General features: G+C 40.6%; 1 protein-coding gene across 1 annotated transcript in view; it reads left to right on the top strand.

The window, feature by feature from the left end:
• Positions 1 to 11,316, top strand: part of LOC110528967 (rho guanine nucleotide exchange factor 10-like protein) — a 153,370-nt gene extending 142,054 nt beyond the window's left edge. The window contains 2 exon segments of the mRNA XM_036983546.2: positions 7,679 to 7,801; positions 7,951 to 11,316. Coding sequence (XP_036839441.2) covers positions 7,679 to 7,801; positions 7,951 to 8,498 — 671 coding nt within the window. The 3' untranslated portion in view covers positions 8,499 to 11,316.
• Positions 11,317 to 17,015: the final 5,699 nt, after the last annotated feature.

Raw genomic sequence — 17,015 nt, 5'->3', positions numbered from 1 at the left:
TTCCACAGATTCTCGATTGGATTCAGGTCTGGACTTTGACTTGGCCATTCTAACACCTGGATAAGTTTATTTTTGAACCATTCCATTGTAGATTTTGCTTTATGTTTTGGATCATTGTCTTGTTGGAAGACAAATCTCCGTCCCAGTCTCAGGTCTTTTGCAGACTCCATCAGGTTTTCTTCCAGAATGGTCCTGTATTTGGCTCCATCCATCTTCCCATCAATTTTAACTATCTTCCCTGTCCCTGCTGAAGAAAAGCAGGCCCAAACCATGATGCTGCCACCACCATGTTTGACAGTGGGGATGGTGTGTTCAGCTGTGTTGCTTTTACGCCAAACATAACGTTTTGCATTGTTGCCAAAAAGTTCAATTTTGGTTTCATCTGACCAGAGCACCTTCTTCCACATGTTTGGTGTGTCTCCCAGGTGGCTTGTGGCAAACTTTAAACAACACTTTTTATGGATATCTTTAAGAAATGGCTTTCTTCTTGCCACTCTTCCATAAAGGCCAGATTTGTGCAATATACGACTGATTGTTGTCCTATGGACAGAGTCTCCCACCTCAGCTGTAGATCTCTGCAGTTCATCCAGAGTGATCATGGGCCTCTTGGCTGCATCTCTGATCAGTCTTCTCCTTGTATGAGCTGAAAGTTTAAAGGGACGGCCAGGTCTTGGTAGATTTGCAGTGGTCTGATACTCCTTCCATTTCAATATTATCGCTTGCACAGTGCTCCTTGGGATGTTTAAAGCTTGGGAAATCTTTTTGTATCCAAATCCGGCTTTAAACTTCTTCACAACAGTATCTCGGACCTGCCTGGTGTGTTCCTTGTTCTTCATGATGCTCTCTGTGCTTTTAACGGACCTCTGAGACTATCACAGTGCAGGTGCATTTATACGGAGACTTGATTACACACAGGTGGATTGTATTTATCATCATTAGTCATTTAGGTCAACATTGGATCATTCAGAGATCCTCACTGAACTTCTGGAGAGAGTTTGCTGCACTGAAAGTAAAGGGGCTGAATAATTTTGCACGCCCAATTTTTCAGTTATTGATTTGTTAAAAAAGTTTGAAATATCCAATAAATGTTGTTCCACTTCATGATTGTGTCCCACTTGTTGTTGATTCTTCACAAAAAAATACAGTTTTATATCTTTATGTTTGAAGCCTGAAATGTGGCAAAAGGTCGCAAAGTTCAAGGGGGCTGAATAATTTCGCAAGGCACTGTATTTTCACACCAATAAACCCATCTATTTAAAAAGTATAGTATATATGTCAATCTAGCAAACCAGGCAACTAAAAGTTACTTTCTAAACAATTTTAATATTATATACATTTTTTGTACTTTTACCCCTTTTTCTCCCCAATTGGTAGTTCCCAGGGTATTTACAAACAGCACAATTGGTAGTTCCCAGGGTATTTACAAACAGCACAATTGGTAGTTCCCAGGGTATTTACAAACAGCACAATTGGTAGTTCCCAGGGTATTTACAAACAGCACAATTGGTAGTTCCCAGGGTATTTAAAAACAGCACAATTGGTAGTTACCAGGGTATTTACAAACAGCACAATTGGTAGTTCCCAGGGTATTTACAAACAGCACAATTGGTAGTTACCAGGGTATTTACAAACAGCACAGGAATGAAATCAACAACATGTATTGATCACATATTTACTAATGCTGCAGAAATGTGCTTGAAAGCAGTATCCAAATCCATAGGATGTAGTGATCGCAATATAATAGCCATATCTAGGAAAACCAAAGTTCCAAAGGCTGGGCCTAAAATAGTGTATAAGAGGTCATACTTAGGTCAGCTTATTCCAGTTACTAATAAGCACACACCCATTAAGAAAATTACTGTAAAAACAGTTACTGTAAATCCCCTTGGATTGATGAGGAATTTAAAAATGGTATGTTTGAGAGGGAAACTATACTTTGAAACAAAGATCAAGTATATAAAGAATGATAGATGACATTTTGGGGAAAAAAGCCAACTTGGATCCAAATCAAATTTATTTAATCCATCATTCATTGAATCAGATGGCTAATTTGTCACAAAACCCATTGGTATTGCCAACTACTTTAATGACTTTTTCATTGGCAAGATAGACAAACTTACTGTAGGGATAACATGCCAGCAACAAATGCTAACACTACACATCCAATTATATCTGACCAAATTATGAAAGACAAGAATTGTACTTTTGATTTCCATAAAGTCAGTGTGGAAGAGGTGAAAAATGTATTGTTGTCTATCAACAATGACAAGCCACCGGGGTCTGACCATCTGGATGGAAAATGACTGAGAATAGTCCTAAATATTATCAAATCTATTATCAAATATTATCAAATCTAAAAGCATTGTATTTAGGACAAATCATTCACTAAATGCTAAACCTCAACTACATCTTGTAATGAATAATGTGGAAATTGAACAAGTTGAGGTGACCTAACTGCTTGGAGTTACCCTGGATTTTAAACTGTCATGGTCAAAACACATTGATACAACAGTAGCTAAGATGGGGAGAAGTCTGTCCATAATAAAGCGTTGCTCTGCATTCTTAACAACACTAACAACAAGGCAAATCCTATATGCCCTGTTTTTGTCGCACCTGGACTACTGTTCAGTATTGTGGTCTGTGACCACAAAGAGGGACTTGGGCAAATTGCAGTTGGCTCAGAACAGGGCAGCATGGCTGGCCCTTAAAAGTACACAGAGAGCTAACGTTAATGACATGCATGTCAATCTCTCATGGCTCAAAGTGGAAGAGAGATTGACATCATCATTACTTGTTTTCGTAAGAGGTGTTGACAAGCTGAAGGTACCGAGCTGTCTGTTAGGGATAGCCCCCCCCCCCTTTTTCAATTTTTCGCCTACATGACATACCCAAATCTAACTGCCTGTAGCTCAGGCCCTGAAGTAAGAATATGCATATTCTTAGTACCATTTGAAAGGAAACACTTTGAAGTTTGTGGAAATGTGAATTGAATGTAGGAGAATATAACACAATAGATCTGGTAGAAGAAAATACGCTATCTTTGAAATGCTAGAGAAAGGTCCCGGTTCTAGCCATCACTCTGGTTGTAATTCAGATAGTGTCCACAAGATGGCAGCAGTGTATGTGCAAAGTTTCAGACAGATAGCTTGAAGTATGAGTGAACTACAATACTTTTAGTGTGAAGTCCCCAGGTACATTTGGGCAAATCGTGAAGGAGACATTCGCATTCATATTACATTTTCCTTCAAGAATATCATCAAATCTGTATACTTGGACTTGATTCAGCTTTCCAAGTATTAGTAGCCATATAATAAGTTCAACATTTGCAAAACAACCAGTTTTCATAACTTCATAACTCTGAATACTCTTATAATTGTTGTCCAAAATGAAAAGGCATGCTGTCGTACAAGGTTAGTAGCTACATTTTACAACATATACATGGTTTCCAGATACTCCTGTAAAGCCCAGCTCATTGGCTATCTAGCTAGCTTTGTTTGACCCCGATTGGTGCTTATTTGACAAAGCTAGGGATGACCACCCGGGATGACCACCAGCGTCATCAGCGTGCCATGAAGGCGTCGCTCTCTGACCAAATTTGGTGTCCCTTATGACATAGTGAAGTCTTGTTACGTTCTAGGATCTCTGAGGTATACATATGAACGTGATTTGACTTGTTGAAACAACGTTTAGGGTGAGATTTTCACAGATTCCTTTCTTTGCAAATTGAATGAGTGGATGTACAAAATCGATGGTGCATGCTATATGAAAAATGATCTTATCTAACAAAACGGCACTTCATGTTATCTCTGGGACCCTTTGGATGATAAATCAGATTAAAATTTCAGAATGTAAGTACATATTTCACCTTCAGAGGTGAATTTATCAAACCTATCACGGTGAAAAAAGTGTTTTGTTGTTAGGAGCTCTCCTCAAACAATAGCATGGCATTTTTTCCTCAGTAATAGCTACTGTAAATTGAACAGTGCAGTTAAATTAACAAGGATTTAAGCTTTTAGCTGATACAAGACACTTATATGTACTGAAATTGGTTGTTTCTCTAAAATCTGCGGTCTTAACATGAGGCTCTGCATGATTTACACCCAGAGGACAGCCGCCAGGACTTAGTGTGGGTGAGGAGACGGACAGCAGAGTTTTGAACCATTGAGTTGATACTGGAGAGCAGTAAGTTGCTGTGGTCAAGACAGGAGGAGAAGAATACATATATGAGTGTTTCAGGAACAGGATGGGAGAGGGAGGACCTGACTTTGGCAATGTTGCAGAGGTTGCAGCAATACTGGGTGATTTGAAAAGCCATAGTCAATCAATCAATAGTATCAAAAATATTTTTGCAAAAATGTTTGTTTTTTATTTACAATCTGTAGAAGCTATGAGAATTTGTGTGTGAAGCATCACAGCACAGTTGAATAATATATGGCAAATAGAAATACAAAATGGAAGATGTTGAGAGATAGATGGGAGAGGTTGATTGGAGCTGAAGGGTGGGACTAATAGCAAGATAAAACATGTAAAACATACGGGGTCTGTAAAATTTATATATGTTCAGAACTGTTGTGAAATAGCACAGTTACAAATAGAAACTGGATGGACATCAGAAATAGAGGAAGGACTAAAAACAAACATAACATACAGTGCCTTGCGAAAGTATTCGGCCCCCTTGAACTTTGCGACCTTTTGCCACATTTCAGGCTTCAAACATAAAGACATAAAACTGTATTTTTTTGTGAAGAATCAACAACAAGTGGAACACAATCATGAAGTGGAACGACTTAACAAATCAAAGAGTGGAATGGAAGAGTGGCAAGAAGAAAGCCATTTCTTAAAGATATCCATAAAAAGTGTTGTTTAAAGTTTGCCACAAGCCACCTGGGAGACACACCAAACATGTGGAAGAAGGTGCTCTGGTCAGATTAAACCAAAATTGAACTTTTTGGCAACAATGCAAAACGTTATGTTTGGCGTAAAAGCAACACAGCTGAACACACCATCCCCACTGTCAAACATGGTGGTGGCAGCATCATGGTTTGGGCCTGCTTTTCTTCAGCAGGGACAGGGAAGATGGTTAAAATTGATGGGAAGATGGATGGAGCCAAATACAGGACCATTCTGGAAGAAAACCTGATGGAGTCTGCAAAAGACCTGAGACTGGGACGGAGATTTGTCTTCCAACAAGACAATGATCCAAAACATAAAGCAAAATCTACAATGGAATGGTTCAAAAATAAACATATCCAGGTGTTAGAATGGCCAAGTCAAAGTCCAGACCTGAATCCAATCGAGAATCTGTGGAAAGAACTGAAAACTGCTGTTCACAAATGCTCTCCATCCAACCTCACTGAGCTCGAGCTGTTTTGAGAGAAGGAATGGGAAAAAATGTCAGTCTCTCGATGTGCAAAACTGATAGAGACATACCCCAAGCGACTTACAGCTGTAATCGCAGCAAAAGGTGGCGCTACAAAGTATTATCTTTTTTGTTAAAAAAGTTTGAAATATCCAATAAATGTCGTTCCACTTCATGATTGTGTCCCACTTGTTGTTGATTCTTCACAAAAAAATACAGTTTTATATCTTTATGTTTGAAGCCTGAAATGTGGCAAAAGGTCACAAAGTTCAAGGGGGCCGAATACTTTCGCAAGGCACTGTATGTGTATGTGTATGCATGTGTGTATGGATATATATATTTACCCCCAAAATATATGGGGGATTGGAAATGATGCATACAATTACATTGATGGAACCAATATTCTTTCCGCAATATTAAGCTGATCCACCACTTTAAAAAAAATGTTGCAGAGGTGAAAAATTAGGAATAGACAGTGTTTTATGTGGTGATCAAAGGAGAGGGTGGAGTCCAGGATGACGTCATGGCTGCGTGAGTGGGGGGAGGGAGAGACAGTGGTATTATCAATGGTGAGGGTGAGGTTTCCAGCTTTGGTGAGGGTGGATTTGGTGCCTATGAGGAGGAGTTCCGTTTTATCACTGTTGAGCTTGAGGAAGTTTTGTTGCATTCATGTTTTTATTGCAGAGAGGCAGGATTTAATGTGGTCAGAAGTAAGTTGAAAAGGGATTTGGTGCGGAGGTAGATCTGGGTGTTATCGACATAGCAGTGGAATTTAAGGTAGAAGTGACAGAGGATGAAGAGTAAGGGGCCCAGCACAGAGCCCCGTGGGACACCCTGTGTAACTGCAGTTGAGGTGTGGCCATTAAGGGAGATGTAGTGGGTCCGGTTTGTGAGGTATGATTGTAGCTAGGAGAGTATAGTGCCTTCAACGCTCAGACCCTAAAGCCTAGTGAGGGGATCTGATGGCTCACTGTGCCAAAATCGGTACCCAGGTCGAGGAGAATCAGGATATTGAGGGCACCAGCATCAGCAGAGGTGAGGTCATTGACAACTTTGAGGAGTGCAGTTTAAGTACTGTGGAGGGGATGGAAACCAGACTGGAGGGGCTCTATTATAACAATAATTAGGTGGGCACTTAAATTTGTCCCATTTCACACATGCACAAGTGCAGTGGTGGAAAAAGCATCCAATTGTCATACTTCAGTAAAAGTAAAGATACCATAATAGGAAATTACTCAAGTAAAAGTGAAAGTCACATAGTAAAATAGTACTTTAGTACAAGTTTTGGTTTTAAATATACTTAAGTATCAAAAGTAAATGTAATTACTAAAATATACTTAAGTATCAAAAGTAAAAGTATAAATCATTTCACAAACCAGATGGCACAATTTTCTTGTTTGTTTTAATTTACGGATAGCCAGGGGCACACTCCAAAACTCAGACATAATTTACAAACTAAGCATTTGTGTTTAGTAAGTCTGCCAGATAAGAGGCAGTAGGGATGACCAGGGATGTTTTCTTGACGTGTGTGACTTGGACCATTTTCCTGTCCTGCTAAGCATTTTCAAAATGTAATGGAGTACTTTTGGTTGTCAGGGAAAATGTATAGCGTTAAAAATACATTATTTTCTTTAGGAATGTAGTGAAGTATAAGTAAAAGTTGTCAACAACATAGTAAAGTAAAGACCAAAAATGACTTAATTAGTACTTTTACTTAAGAACTTTACACCACTGCAAATTATTATAAAACACTTTTGCATATCCCATTCCCCCTGAGACACCCTTGGAGAGTGGGGTTAAGTGCCTTGCTCAAGGGCACACTGACAGATTTTTCACCTACTCTGGGATTTGAACCAGCAACCTTTCAATTACTAACCAATTACTGACCTAACCACTAGGCTACTTGCCACCCATATATAGGTTGTTGATTAGTAGGTGGGTTTGTAATTGGGAGGCAACAGTCCGTTCCAGAGTCTTGGCAAGGAAGGGGAGGTTGGAAATGAAGTGTGTAATGGAGTGAGTGTACCAGATCATATTTATCAAGAATATCAACATGAGGGGGGCAGGTAACCTAGCAGTTAGTGCATTGGGCCATTAACTGAAAGGTTGCTAGTTTGAATACCCAAGCCAACAATGTGAAAAGTATGTCGGTGTGCCCTTGAGCAATTTGCTCCAGGGGTGCTATACTTCTATGGCTGACCTTGTAAAACAAAACATTTCACTACACCTTATCGGGTTTTGTTGACAATAAAACATATATTTATAATCTTTAGGCAGTACTTAACAAAAAACCCATGTTTCCCTATTCCTATGTTGTAGGCCAGAAGAGCATGCGTGTCACCAGCCTGCTCATCTACCAGGGGCTGCTGTGGGTGGGCACTGTTCAGGGAATCATCATCATTCTGCCCGTGCCCAAACTGGAGGGCATCCCCAAAATAACAGGTACAGATGACGGAGGAGGATATGATGAGTCAAGGGGCCTGTGAACGTTTTTCACTGTGAAAAGTGATCCATTATAAAAATCGTGCTAGTTGCTTCTGGGGGTATGTATGTCACCATTGTTCTTTACTGATTGTATCTCTGTCCTGCAGGAAAGGGGGTGATCTCTCTGAATGCCCACTGTGGTCCGGTGGACTTCCTGGTTGCCACGTCCAGCACCCTGTCCCCAGAGCTACTGAAGAGGGATTCTGTGGCGGACGGACCCGACTCTGCCTGCGGAGAGGAGGACCGCAGTTACTCCTCCTCCCAGGAGTCTCTGCCGCAATCAGGCTCCTCCCAGAGGGAGGGGGGGGGGGGCAAGGGGCTGGGTGTGCTGCTACAGTACAGGTTGCGCTCCACTTCGGGGTTGCCAGGGCGACCGCTAACGGTGAGGGGCGATGAAGCATCGGACTCCTCCCTGGAGTCTTTGGAGCACAGCCTGGAGGACGGGTCAATCTATGAGTTCAGTGACAACCCAGAAATGTGGATGCAGGGACGCCCCTGTGAGCGGGATGGGGGGCGCAGGGACAGGATGATTTCGGCAGCGGTCATATCTGGGGGCAGGGGTTTCCACAGACTGAGGGAAGGGACAACGGAGCGGGCGGGGGTGGAGTCTTCAGAAACAACCCTGATGATGTGGGAACTACCACTGACAGTGTGATCTGGGTATCAACATTCAGGCAGTGTAATGCCAGGAACATGAACCCTGTGAAAGCAGGACATTAGTGCTGGCACAGAGCACAAGGCCAGGCTGATTACTCTTTGTGTTAGGGAGCTCCTGCATGCTCCATCTGAGGAGACCTGCTGGTGACCTGTGAGGCATGGGGCACTGCCATCCCACTGGTGGATCTGGATGACCCTGCTTACTCATTCTCAGCCACAGGCCCAGAGCCTTTCTTGTGACAGCTTAAACTGGTCCTCTCCGCTCCTTACAAGTATGGATATGCCGAAATCAAGCTTCATCAGAGCTGACAGTGCTTGCCTCACACAGATTTCTCTTCCACGGTTGACAGCCTTCCTTTGTGAGTAAGAATGGACCACATTGTTTTGAGAGTGACACTTTGTTGAATCTACCATGCTGCAATGCCGAAGATGGACCTCTTTTATCTGAAGCCATCTGTTTAGGGCTGAGAAAAGCTGAGAAACTACTGTAGGTGTTATTTAGTTATATTAGTTCAGAAAACCTCAAGCACTCCCTGGCAATGTGAAATATGTGAAATGTCTGTCAATGTGTCACAAGTGAATCTGTGCTTTTAGAAAAATGAAAGTGTGTTGGACGCTGACTGTGAGTACTTAGTCGTCTGATTTTTTTTCTACTGCATAAATAGGTAGGTTATCTGAGATATGAGAGGGAAAAGAAGGCAATGTCTTTGTGTCCTGGTCTATCAGAGTTTAGTAGTTTTACATTTAAATGTTCCCATTTGTATTACTACAAAGTGCAAAATGCACACCATACATGTTTCTTGTGGATGACGATGATATTGTCCATTTTAAGTCAGTTAAAGCAAATACATATCCACACCAGCATGATAATATGCATTTAACCTACGTTACACATCAAAAGGCCTACTGAATTCAGTACAAAAGACAACGGCTACAACTGCTGCAGCCACCCAGACGTCATTAGTGGCTGTGTGGAGGCACCTAAAATGGAGAATGCTTTGAATGGGTTTTTGTGGCAATTTAACACACACAAACCTTTGATAAATCTATCCCCTAGTGTCTTTAAGCATTTTTATCTCTTTTCCTTCACTCCCTGTTTGAAGCCATTGCCATCGGTGGTTTGGTGTGCTAACAGAGACATGGTAATCTCCTGCCCTGTTTCTGTTTCTATTTTATTCTGCTACAACGGAAATGGCCTACCTTTGACAATGTCTTTGAAAATAGTTGATTGACAAATTAATTGAGATGTTTGGCTATGAATGCATGGTGTTGAAGACTTAGTGTTATTTTGCGTTTCCTATGCTGCTGGATGGAAATGATGGTTGATTCCATATTTTGTCACCACTTCTGTAGAATATGTTGTAAAATTCCCTTTACATCTGAATACCCGAGTTCTCTTTTTCATCCCAGTAGAAGGTCCTGCTTTCTATAGTTCTGAAACATTATTTTATTTTACTTCGTCTCCCCGGCATTAAAATACAGTTGCTTTGTTTAACAGGTCAGGGTCAACAGAAAACATAACTCAGTACAGTGTTGCGTTGTTTCTATAAAAATGTACAGTGCACATGAGAAAAGCTGTTGAAAGCGTACTGTACAAGACTTGTTTAGTGTTCCTATGATAATACTATTCTACAACACTATGCTGGAGGTCACCCACATGTCAAGGTTATTTAGATGTAGCCAGAGTGTATGATTGAGTAACCTTTATGTAGTATACATCATTGGCGGTAGGTGCCGTTTAAGATGAGGGAGGCTAATCTTTTTTTTTTTATGAGAATGGCCTTATTTCTATTACAACATATTGGAGGACTGTCATTCACATTCTATTCACCCAGCTCAATGTAACATTGATAGGTTTAGGCTACTACATGATACTCAAATGTTCCCTATACCCATCATGAGGTTACAACCTAGCTTCCGAATTAAAGTTTACGACGTACATGTAGGTGCACAGGTTGAAAGAGAAATTACATATTCAATATCGCCTTGCAGACTCTTGACTGCATCTAGTTGATCTAGGGTGTAATCATTAGTCCAACAGTTGCAAATTAGAGTTTCTGTTGGACAAATTCAGGTACGTTTATCCCCGTTTCATTCTGTTTGCTTCCATTTAAGTTTTTCAAAAGAATCGGCAAAATGAATACACCCCTGACCACCGCAAACACAGTTCACTTTCATAGCAGCCACATACAAACAGCATGATCATTTGCTTGTTGTATAATTCCTTCTCGCATCTACAGTACGCATTCTCATCATCTTATACTTTCCCTTTCTCTTGTGGGATTCATATCTTAATGTGTATCTTAATGTGTGTCCGTCCTCTCATCCTTTCCCATCATTTTAGCCTCAATATTATTTTATCTATTCACACTCATAAATGGAGATTGTCTATTATAACTTTACACTCATACTAACCATGCTGTCTGTTCCTATAAAACAAAATTTGCAGCTACTAGAAGCTACCCATACTTTGACTTTCATTCACATAATTGAAAATAATGTGCCCTTATAATATTATAGACTTTGACACCCCTGTGGTAGAGAAAGAGGCTTATGATAAGTCACTCGGTTTAACTTTTGAACATCATGAAATAATGTGACTCAGTTGTATACGTGGATAGAGTGAGAGGTCTAACATTAGATGTACAGTATAATGTTAAGTTACATTGCACATATAAAACAATGCTTAACTCCATTAAATGTCAATTCCAATTGCCCTTTGGTACGTTAATGAATACATGTTTATATACTGTACTTTAAAAGTGTTTCATAATTCATGTGTAATATGTCAATGTTAAATAAATACTTCATAGCGACAACATGATATTCCAATTATCTTTTGTGGGGCTCGAATTAAGGTTGGTGTTGATTTTAAGGTATCTTTGCAAGTCTAAAGCAGTTAAATTACCCAAAAAACAGCAACTTCGTCTACATTTTGGCCCATTGTGTGATGCCTAATAACAGTCTAATCTGTCTGTTAAATACCACTGTGTCCAATCTCTTGGCTCATCCGATTTGGAACCGGACTTCACAATTCTCTGTTCGGACCGCCCATGGCAGTGAGGTCCAGCCCAGTCTGTTAGACCTGGTGACCCTCCTTGCGCCATCTGCCCATATGTCTCCACACCACTAGCCTTCCACGTGGGACACCAGCTGCATATCTAATCACTGGCTCTCTACAGTTTGGGAGACGTTCTCTCTGTGTAGAATTGCTGTCTGCCAACCAAGCCCAAGCAGCAGCTGACGACCCTGCTTACTACAGTTTCTGGATGGCCTGGTTGGCCATTAGGACTGTGTGCTACAAACCCCTGACCTGCCAGTTGCATGTCCTCAACACCCCTCTCTTGTCCTCATGTCTCCTCGTGAATAGCTATGATAGCTCCCTGCTGACAGCAGCTGATAAACAGGGGAATGTCTTCAGCTAATAATGTTGATCAGCTAATAATCATGTTTTCCCCACTGTAACCTACTCTCTGCAACAGAACGCAGAAGAGAATGGATCATAACATGCTTCAACAGTCTTTGAGTGTGAATAATCCACATTGTTGTTCGCTTCTCCTTATTTTTCTTCATTATCACAGCAATTTCTCATTTACCAAGCTGTTCACTCTTATTAGGCCTCCCCTGGGGAGAACTGCTAACCACAGAACAGAAGACAATGCAGAGGCAGAATGAAGAACACATAATTCCCTGTGCTGCTGTACCTGTACAGTGCCCCAAACCATGCATAGAACAGGGAACATAATACGGATCTGATAAAGCTCTGCTGAATTGCACCTTGTACCTGGGTCAGCAATAGAATGCATCCTTCCCTGCAAGCAAAACGACACACTGAGAAAAAGCCCAAAATGCTGTGCAAGCTTTCGCTGTCAAATAGAACTCAAACAGTAGTGCATTATGTTCCAGGGGAACTTCACAAACCCCTTTCTAAACCTTTCTAATGATATTTTTCCCAATTAACCCTGCCCCAGGAGAGATTTGACTATCTTGAGCCCCAGCTTTGCACCTGTGAAGCTGGCGGCGTCACTCTCCCTGCATCTCAGGTATAATTTGCATGGCTCGGTCAAGGCTAAACTGGAGCGAATGAAGCGATGCAGTTTGAAGGTATTCATGCTTTATCTATTGGCTCCAAAAAGCTGGGCATATTTGCATTGCTTTTCATTTCCGCCGGCTCAGCAGTACCCATGATAAAGGAGGAACAGCACAATGTACCAACTATCCTCGACAAAGAGGCTGGGGCTGACGATTTGCATTAAGAGAATACAAAGATAGGGCCCACATACACAGTGATATTGGGTGTTATTATGGGCCTCCATCAAAGCTCTTAGTGTATGTCTGTCCATAGAAACAAATATTAGGAATAGGCACAGCAATGGGCTTAGATCTGGTTTATGTGATGGCAAATGTTAGTAATAATGACCATTTAAATCTCATATGAATAAGCATAGGCCTATATTTCTCAGAGGTTTCTAGAAGCCACAACTTAGATGGAAAGCTACTGAGGATGGTAGCTGACTCTATAGCCACTTCTATCTGTTATATCTTTAATCTGAGCATTGAGGAACGTTTTTGTCCTCAGACCTGGTGGGAAGCCAACGTCATTCCGCTACAGAAGAGTGGTATAGCAGCCTTTATTGGTTCTAACAGCAGACCTTGCAGGTTGCTGCCAACTCTTAGCAAACTGTTGGAAAAAATGGTGTTTTAAAAAATACAATATTTCTCTGTAAATAAATTAACTACATACTTTCAGCATGCGTATACAGAAGGGCACTCAACATGTACTGCACTGATGATTAGTTGAAATTGATAATAAGATTGTGGGAGATGTACTGTTAGATTTCAGTGACCATAATCTGTTGTTGAGAAAACATATGTGTTATGGCTTTTCAACCTCTGCCATATAATGGATCCAAAGCTGCTGTATCTACCTAATAGAACTCAGAGGGTTTTCTTTAATGGAAGCTTTTATAATGTCAATCATGTAAAGTGTGGTGTACCCCAGGGCAGCACTCTAGGCCCTTTAATCTTTCGATTTTTACCAATGACCTGCCACTAACATTAAACAAAGCATGTGTGTTCATGTATGCTGATGATTAAACCATATAGAGTGGGGAGAACAAGTATTTGATACACTGCCGATTTTGCAGGTTTTCCTACTTACAAAGCATGTAGAGGTCTGTAATGTTTATCATAGGTATCACACTTCAACTGTGAGAGACGGAATCTAAAACAAAAATCCAGAAAATCACATTGTATGATTTGTAAGTAATTCATTTGCATTTTATTGCATGACATAAGTATTTGATACATCAGAAAAGTAGAACTTAATATTTGGTACAGAAACCTTTGTTTGCAATTACAGAGATCATAAGTTTCTTGTAGTTCTTGACCAGGTTTGTCCACACACTCAATCCAACAGGATGCTTTCAATTGAGCAATTGAGGTTTTAGGTGCCAAGGCACCTAAGGTTGAAGAGGCTCTGTTGCACCTTCTGCATCACACTGTCTGTATGGGTGGTCCATTTCAGTTTGTCAGTGATGTCTACACCAAGGAACTTGAAGCTTTCCACCTTCTCCACTGCTGTCCCGTCGAGGTGGATAAGGGGTTGCACCCTCTGTGGTTTCCTGGAGTCCACAATCATCTATTTTGTTTTGTTGACATTGAGTGAGGGGTTAATTTCCTGGCACCACACTCCCAAAGTTCTCACCTCCTCCCTGTAGGCTGTCTAATCATTGTTGGTAATCAATCCTACTACTGTTGTGTCGTCTGCAAAATTGACGATTGAGTGCAAGGCATGCTTGGCCATTAACGAGAGAATCACTGACATGATGTCAGCTGGTCCTTTTGTGGCATGGCTGACATGCAGTGGAAATGTTTTGGGGGGATTCAGTTCATTTGCATGGCAAAGAGGGACTTTGCAATTAATTGAAATTCATCTGATCACTCTCCATAACATTCTGGAGTATATGCAAATTGCCATCATACAAACTGAGGCAGCAGACTTGGTGAAAATGTATATTTGTGTCATTCTCAAAACTTTTGGCCACGACTGTATAGGTACTGACATGTGTGTGTAACTGATAGATGCTCACACACACTACATGTTATTGTTTTTAAATGTAGGTAAAATGTAAAGTATTGTCTGTCGTGTCCTTTTTGTTATGTGTCGGACACCAGTAAAACTCGCTGTCGCCATTGGTGTTGGCTAATGGAGATACTAATAAATCAAATAAAAAATCGAATTGTACTAAGTTTCCCAGACCGACCTGCCCTGCAGGAGAGAAGTAAGCAGAGGTCCTTGCTCCAACTCCCATCATGCTGCTATAATTGTCAGGCCCATCACTCTCTCATTGCTCTGGGAAGACCTGTCTGTACAAAGTGCTTTGTGGAGGCTCCTGGAGTGACTCACCCAAATATTTTATTTATCGCCTTTTAATCATGCAGGGGATTGATAAAATTTTGATCACTGTACATTATTCAGCCTGTCTCTAAGGACAAGGTCCGCTCCATGGCTCGACACCATGGGGATATTAAATACTCATCATCTCCAGCGATATATATCGTCATGTCCGGAGACTTGGAGAAGGGCTATTGAAAAATAGGCACATCTTCCTTACACTCTTCATAAAAATAACAATGATAGTTTTCTTTTTTTGTTTAGTGTATTCACTGCTCCCTGGTTCCAGTCCTTGATGTTATGATTTATATGTTAACAGTGTATAAAAAAGATAATTGGTAAAAAGCTAAAGGATTTTACAGGCAATCTCCTCAAACTACATTATAGTATAAGCACCATTGTCGCCTCCTCTCCCTTCTCTTTATTTACCTTTGGAAATATAAAACATTTTATACAGTGTACTTTTTTTCTGACTTGCAGCATTTATTTTATGAGAATGTTTAGTCCTTTGAAGGGTGACCTTCAATTCATATCTATCGCTGTTACTCTCTGCTACCATCTCACTGGGACCTCCATCGAGGAGATAAAATGTTGTTTTATGTCTTGCAGTAAATCAAAATCACTTTTATACCAACATTTCTCCCACTATTCAAACAAAATGAGAGCGTTAGCATTCAGGTATAGTCAAATCAGTCCTCGCTCTCTCTTCTCCCTATCACTGGTGAATTTGGATGAACAAGTCAGAGGTAAATAATGTGTTGAATATGACAACAGCCCTGTTCCGTTTTACAAGGTGAACAAAACATGACTTGCTGCATCCTCAATATAGAAAAGAACAAATACAAATCAATACTTTCCCCCCTTGCTATCCATATTGAGAGGCTATTATTTCACTATGTGTCTGTTTGGTGCCCTGAATCAGAATTGCCTCTCCTATCTTCTACATCTGACAAATGCCCAGTAATACCACTGCATTTATTGTCTGTGTCCTTTGTATGACAGTTGTACGACCAGCCAAGAGTCTTGTGGGTGAGCAGCACACACCATATCAGTCCCCTGGCAGTCGTCTCATCCTCTCTCTCTTGCATCTCTCTCTCTCTCTCTCTCACACATACACTGTCTATTTCTCCCTCTCTCAAAAGGAAATACACTTGTTGGTCTTGTCCCCTACATGGCAGATTGAAGGAGTACAAACATATTCCAAAGACATTTTGTGACATGGCTGTGCTCTTCAGTATGTTCTGTATGCAAGTTTTTTATTAGCCAAAATTCTCTGCTTTCATGCAGGTAAGCACAAACATACCCAGCCCTCATAAGTTTGTTTTTTAAGTCAGCCAATACCGAATTCCCCCTGCATCCTGATGTGTAAGATGTGTATTTTGATTCTATTAGGCTGTCCAAAGGGAACTGGAAAAGGGTCTAATCCTCCCTGTCAAGGCTGATCTCTAATCTGAGGAAGAAGTGAGGCTGGATAATGGACTTTTTACACAGGGCCCCAGGACTGACTGGCACACACAATGCAGTTTGAGTCTTAGCTTTCAAAGGGAGTGAAAATCAATATTAATGGTGGAAGAAATTATATTTATTCAAAATGCAATTCTGCTCTGATAGCATGAGGAAAGTAGGCTGCAGCCTGCTCAGGAAGCACACCAGCCTGAAAGTGTTAAGTCTTAGCGGGTGGACATTCACTGTAACCAACATTGACAGGGAATATTTTTTAAACCTCTGTCATCCTAGTCTCACGTTGCATTACGTCATCCATATGACTCCCGTTATGCAACATACAACATAGTCTTTCTGTTTTCATGTGACAAACTAATGTAACAAAAAACATCTATTGTTATCAAAGCAACAGGCAACTGCAGTCTATTTTTTTTCTTTGTGATGTTCTTACTGTCATACGCAGAGCCATTTAGAAATATAGTTATAGATATATACTTTAAATATGGTTTTGGTCGTAATCCTTTGAATTAAAGATTGCTGAAGAAGTAGAGCTCCATCACGCAAACGATCAATCAATTGTATAAAAATAAAATAAATAAAATAATTTGTTTTGTAAAACAGCTCTTCAAATGCACCACAACATATGTGATACTATACACAAAATGGTTAGATCAC

Source organism: Oncorhynchus mykiss, chromosome 7, assembly GCF_057628025.1.
Source record: "Oncorhynchus mykiss isolate SJ-2025 chromosome 7, ASM5762802v1, whole genome shotgun sequence".
NCBI classification, from domain to species: Eukaryota; Metazoa; Chordata; class Actinopteri; order Salmoniformes; family Salmonidae; genus Oncorhynchus; species Oncorhynchus mykiss.
The sequence above is the reverse complement of the archived record's forward strand: the minus strand, read 5'-3'. Positions and strand labels throughout refer to the sequence as shown.